Here is a 6966-nt window from a genome sequence, read left to right as displayed (position 1 = left end):
CTTACATGCATACACAATAGGTTCTGTTCAATTTGAACAATTTTCTCCAATTTTTATTTTCTGTGAAATATATGGCTAATTGATCTATTTGTTATCCTGAATAAATAAATAAGATTATCTGGTGTTAAAATATATATATATATATATATATATATATATATATATATATATATATATATATATATATATATATATATATATATATATATATATATATATATATATATATATATATATATATATATATATATATATATATATAAAATGAGTTACTGCTATAACTTATAATGACTTATTGATATAGTTTATTTGGTGGGAAATAATAAACTATAATTCAAGTAAATTATAAACATACATTATTGTTATATATCAAAAGTATAAGTGTGCATCAATCCCATTTCAATACCGCCAATAGATTAAGGTTATTCAGAATACATTGAGGCTATACACTAGGCAAGTTTTAGAAATTTAGACTTTAAAAATAATGGTTTGGTTTTGGTTAACTTTGGTTATTTTCCATTTGGTTCGGTTCTAAAATCGTTAGTAAAATAATAGTTCGGTTTACTAACCAAATTTAATGGCTCGATTATTTTAACTTCAATTCGGTTTAGTTTGACAATTCGGTTCAGTGCATTGTTTTTTTTTTAACAGCCCAACCGTTCATTGTGGTTGAATACCATTTGAAGGTTTTGGGCTGACTTATCTCAACTACTAGCATTCTCAATTAATCGAACTTTGCTTCTCGTTTTTGATGTCCTAGGATGATTAACTAGACTTTACTTGTGTGACACCCCCAAGCCCAATTAGAGATTTGGAATTTAAATCAGGACTATAATTCCTCCGTTTCAGAAATAATTAGAAGGGAAAAAAAGAAATAACTGTGTGTTACAAAAGAATTTATTAATGTTAATTCTAAGATAATTATAATCAACAGAAAATAAAAGCTATCATCCAGGACTATAATTTTGTCCCAATTTGCATCACCCATAATTACCGTATCATCCACAAATTGAAGCAAACTAAATTGAAGGTCTTCGGCCAGATTGAAAGGATGAAACATAGAGGCAAAATTATCATTCTTTAAAAGACCGGCTAACCCTTCGATAACAATAATAATGAGCAAAGGAGAAAGGGGATCCTTCTGTTGCAGGCCTATTTCCGTTTTAAATTCATGTGTTGGACACCCATTTACCAACACAGACAAAGAAGTTGAACATATGCACCATTGAATCCACTTAATCCACTTGCTACCGAAGTTCATCTTCTCAAGCACAAAGAACAAATAATCCCAAGCTACTGAGTCAAATGCCTTTTTAAAATCAACTTTGAATAAAAAAGGCTTTTCTTATTTCTCCGAGCATGACCCGCCACTTCGTTGAGAACTAACACTCCATCCATCATAGTTTGCTTGGGAATGAAAGTCGATTGATTGCTTGATATGAGACCATCATTAACCCTACTCATCCTTCCTGCAAGCAACTTAGATATAATTCTATATAAGCTACCAATAAGACTAATCGGTCAGTAATCACTCAACTCTTGGGGATTGAATTTCTTCGAAATCAAAACAAGGAGAGAAGCTGAGAAAGCCTTCAGTTAAAAACCCGCAAATAAAAGCTCATTAATACAAGCAAATAGACCATCTTTGATCATTTCTCAAGCAGCTTTGAAAAACTCCTTGGTAAAATTGTCTGAACCCAAACTCTTGTTTGTCGCTGAAGCCCATATAACCTCTTTGACATCCTTAATAATCCTTAATTAAGAAAGGTTCTTCACAGGGGTGGCCCTGAGCACGGGCTCGCGGGGCGGGAGCCCAGGGCCCCATAATTTTAGGGTCACCAAAAAATATTTTTTCCCATATATATATATATATATATATATATATATATATATATATATATATATATTAAAAGAGAATTTTCTATTATAAAAGTACTTGCTCGAATTTTTTGTGTGATACAAAGAATTAAAATAATGATATAGAGAATATTTTATATTATATATAATCTTACTTACGATAGTTTTTGTTACTAGATATCTAGCTGAGCAAAATTTAGCATTTCGTTAAAAAAATGAGAGGATTAATATGGAAAAAATGGAAACTTTATTTCTCTTGTTAAAATAATTGCTAAATGGAATCCTGTCATGCTAAAACATTTTGAAAGTATTAAGAATAATGAAATTAATTATCAATATCTTAGTCATAAGATTCAAAATGAATTGATTAACAAGTTAGGTAATGAAGTCAAAAGTGCAATAGTAAAAAAAACCAAAGAAGCAAAATATTCTTGTGTGATTCTTGATTGTACTCATGATATAAGTCATCAAGAACAAATGACTCCCATTATAAGTTTTGTGGATGTTTCTACAAGTCCAATAAAAATTGAAGAGTTTTCTGTAGAATTTTTGAAAGTCTATGACACAACAGGTCAAGGATTGTTTGAAGAATTACAAAATGTATTGAAAACTCTTGGTCTAGATATTAATAATGTGAGAGGACAAGGATATGATAATGGATCAAACATGAAAGGTAAATATCAAGGTGTACAAAGAAAATTATTAGATGTTAACCCTAGAGCATTATACATAACATGTGGTTGTCATAGCCTTAACTTGACACTTTGTGATATTGCAAATTCTTGTACTAAAGCTAAAGATTTTTTTTTTGAGTTTTACAACATATTTATACTGTATTTTTTCATTCGACAAAACGTTGGAAAATTCTTAGAGACAATGCGAAAGGTTAAACTATTAAGTCATTGTCACAAACACGTTGGGAAAGTCATGTGAATATTGTATATGCAATTAAATCTCAAAAAGCACTACTTCAACTAATTGTACAAGATAATGATCCCAAAATTAAGACTGAAGCTAAATCTTTAGCAACTCATGGAATTGGAAACTTTGAATTTTTAGTAGCTATGATTATTTGGTTTGAATTGTTAACTGTTGTTAATGAAATTAGAAAAAGTTTGCAAAAAAAGACATGTATATTGATGTGTCTATAAAACTAGTAAAAAGTTTGAAAAAGTATTTGAAAAAATATAGAGAAGAAGAAGAAGAATAAGTCTCTTTATAGTAGTTTATGTTTTGATGTAGTATAAACATTGATTCAAAGATCCATACTTGTATTCTTTTTGCACAATGTCAAATAAAAATGTATTTTTTTTTCCAATTATTTCTTTTATCTTTATGTATTTATTGTTTAAAAAAATTATAGGGACATCACTCTTTTGATTCGCCCAAAGCACCCATATTTAAAGGACCGGCCCTGGTTCTTCAAGTGATGCTCTGTTTACTACAAAGTACAAACAATCTATTAAAAACCACTCCTTCTAATCTAGACCTTCTATAATTTGATTCTTAAAACATATTTGAAATGATTGAAAATCAAAGCTTTAATCCCTTCCATATCTTCTATAAAATTATCTCAGAATTGTCGAAATATTACACCTTTTTAAGCCAGATACAAATATAAAGTAAATTATATTTTTCTTAAAATTCAAGAACAAATTACACTTAAATAAAGACTAAATTAATAATAAAAATTAATTTGCATGATTTCCTTTTATAAAAGAAATACTATTACACACATTTTTTAAAAAAAGTATTAATTTCAAATTTTAACATATTCCCTCTCTATGCTGATGCTAATGCTAAAACCCGACCGGGATAAGTAAAGCGCTTATCCATTTTGTCCCGGATATGCCAAGTATCTATCTTCATAACAGATTATGATAAAAATAACATGCAAGAGAAAATTATAAAACCACTGACCACTTTTCCACGAATATTCTCCACCAAAAATTCCCACTATTCCATTTTCCCCACTTCATAACCGCCACCATCATTCTCTCTCACGTAATTCAGCCTAATATATCATCCATTCTTCTCACCATTTTTTCATATATTATTTCACTTCTCAAATTCACCTAAAAAATCCATGGCAGTTTTCTCTGGACACAAAGGAGTTTCTGGCTTCTTCGACGAAGAAGCCAGAGCTCGACTTATCGCCTTGGATCACCGCAATCAAACTGTTTATTCCGATGACAACGACCCAATCTCCCTCTCTGCTCTCGTGCATGGCTTTCTCGAAGAACACACCAACAACAAAGAGAACTCGGTAACTAACGAGTTTGAAGCAGACCGAGTCGACTCAAACAACGACTCGTTGTTACTGAAGAGGTTAAACGATGTGTTCTCAAACAATGCGGATCATTACAGGATCAAGCTTCTCGAACACGTTTCGGAAGCTATTGATCTCATCGCGTTTTCAAAAGAGCGAAACCTTTCTAATTTCAGGAAAACCGTGGCGGCGTTTCTCAGAGAGAAAGGACACGACGCAGCGGTTTGTGTTACCACGTGGAACGCTTACGACGGCGCTATAACCGCGGGTAGTTATGAGTTCATCGACGTGGTTCAAACAGGATTCATCACGCGGCGGTATTTCGTGGACCTGGAATTTCGCGCTCAATTTGAGATTGTTAGGCCGACGCAGCGGTTCTCGGAGGTGTTGAGCTCCGTTCCTGGCGTTTTTGTCGGAGGAGAGACGGAGCTGAGACGGTTTATTACGATTTTGTGTGATGCGGCGAAGAGGTGTTTTATGAGTAGAGAGCTTTCGATTCCGCCGTGGAGAAAAACCCGGTTCATGAAGAATAAGTGGTTCGCGTCATCCAGACGAACCGATAATCCGGTTCATGGAAAACCGGTTAAGGTAACGGCAGTAAACGGCGTTAGTTGTAGGTTGTTGGGTTTTGACGACGTGGTTATGGAGACTAAACGGGGAAGAGCTGTTACTGTTCGTGCGAGATGATCTGAATTAGAATTCTGTTTTGTTATTATTAGGAAAATAGATTAGAATTTTATTTGTAACTATCAATTTAATAATTGTTTGGTAAGACTAAAATCTTTTTTGACATGATTTTTGAGTTTATAAATTATCACCTTCCACAAATAACTTGTTATTTAATGTATGGGTACATTACATGTCTAAATAAGTTAGTTGTCTTAATTACTTGTCTATTTACCTACACTCAAATGAGAAGGTGAAACTAGAGATTAAAATATAAATTTATAAATGGGAGATAAATAAGAATTTACACAATAGTTTCATACTTTTTTTTATTTTTTTCATAGCAACGCAGACATATGTACCATAGCAAAAGTATGCACTTTGTTAAGAAGGTTTTCTTCACTTACTTTTCCTATAAGTCAAAAATAATAAACACTATGACCCTAACAGCATTACATTGAACATTCACCAAATGAAAAAAATGAGAAACCATTTTTAACGAGAAAAGTAAATGAAATTGAAGCATAAGTTTAATGAACTAACCTGAAGGTAGCTGTAATACGGTGGGATAACTGACTTTTTAAAAATGTCGCGGTTAAGCAAGAGTCGCCACCGACTAAAATAACAGGAAAAGACCTTAAAAAGATTTTGAGTTCGGGGGTAAGTTATACGAAGGGAAGGTATGAGCACCCTTTGTATCCATGGTTATCCATAGGCTCTTAATTGCTTAGCTCACTTTGTTTTCAAAAATGTTTGAAGTGTGGAAAAAGAATTTGAATAAGGACTTTAGCTTGTAAAATAAGCGTAGCCTTTTTGAAGGTTTTTTGAAAGAGGAAAGTTTGAATTTAAACCAGAGCAAACAATTAGTAGCAACTACCTTAAGTTTTGAAAAAATGTTCTTTTAGCTTTTCAGGGCTATCCATACCATAGGAGGGTAGGAAGTCATTTTATTGGATTTAAAGGGTCATCGGAGTTATCGTTCGTCATAAGACTGACCCTGCCATAAAGAGGGCAGGTAGTCTAAGGAAAGGGTGTAATAGTCATTTAATCTTTAGGCAACAGGCGAGGATACCTTAGCAATGGAACAAATCATCAGTTACCGAGGCAACATCGAAGGACAAAATTGATGATGAATGAACTGAGGGCAACATTTGTTTTGCTTTAGGTATCCTCGAAATCGAGAGACTTGACTATTTGATCGTAATTAAAGGAAGCAGGCAACAAGGCAACAGACAACAAAAGAGGTTACCCTAAAGGTGTGTGTGTGGCACAATCAGGTGGTTCAATTCAGATGATTTATCTTGTAATTAGTTATTCTAATTAATTAGCAGGCTTGCACTCCCTAGGGTTACTAACCACAACAATTAATATTATGGCGAAATAAAAAGCAGAAAACGTAAATTCCTACGCTATTACAATAAACACCTGTGGGCAAAAAAATAAGAGCAAAAGAAAGAGAAATATTAATAAGTTTAGAATAATCAAGTGGCTTGAACCTTCATCGACCCTTGATCAATCTTGAAAGTTAAATGAAGAAGAGAAAAGTTAGTGCATTAAAGATCTACCAACCCTAATTGATTAAAACCAGGTAAAATAATTAATTTAAATATTTTAAATAACTATTAGAAATTAAGAAAGTCGAACGTGCGATTAAATGTGACAATTAGTTACATAAAATTATAAAAAATAAAATGGTTAAATGAAATAATTTAAATAAAAAATAAAAAGGAAAGGTTTTTGAAAATGTCAGGGTAAACCCTGATTTTTTAGGGAATGAGGTTTTATGAAAAGCAACACCAAGTTAATGGACGAAACCTACCTAAGACACCTATGGCTACTAGGGTTTTAAATTAATCGAGGCTAGACAAACCCTAAAAATTAATTATTGGTTTTTTAACCTAATTAATTTTAATGAACTAATCCTGATTAAGTTAACCCTAAATTATTTAAACTAATTATCTAAGTTAATTACCTAAATAAAAAACCTAAATTAAATTAATTATCTAATTAACCTAATTGTCCAATTAAATTAATTATCTAATTATTAATCCTAAATTAAATTAACCTAATTAAAATTATAAATCTAATTACTTAACTAAATTTATCTAATGAATTAATCCTAATTAAAAAATGTTAACTAACTTAATTTTAACAAACAAAAAGAATTATTATTT

General features: G+C 31.7%; 1 protein-coding gene across 1 annotated transcript; it reads left to right on the top strand.

Moving 5' to 3' along the window:
- Window positions 1–3943: 3943 nt before the first annotated feature.
- LOC131613811 (uncharacterized) lies at window positions 3944–4813 on the top strand. The gene has a single exon (XM_058885452.1). The coding sequence runs from the start codon at window positions 3944–3946 to the stop codon at window positions 4811–4813; it is 870 nt and encodes a 289-aa protein (XP_058741435.1).
- Window positions 4814–6966: the final 2153 nt, after the last annotated feature.

This window comes from Vicia villosa, linkage group LG6, assembly GCF_029867415.1.
Source record: "Vicia villosa cultivar HV-30 ecotype Madison, WI linkage group LG6, Vvil1.0, whole genome shotgun sequence".
Taxonomy (NCBI): domain Eukaryota; kingdom Viridiplantae; phylum Streptophyta; class Magnoliopsida; order Fabales; family Fabaceae; genus Vicia; species Vicia villosa.
The sequence above is the reverse complement of the archived record's forward strand: the minus strand, read 5'-3'. Positions and strand labels throughout refer to the sequence as shown.

What these genes read in the sequence shown, in the direction of transcription:
- LOC131613811 (XM_058885452.1), top strand. Translation starts at nt 3,944, where the DNA reads ATGGCAGTTTTCTCTGGACACAAAGGAGTTTCTGGCTTCTTCGACGAA.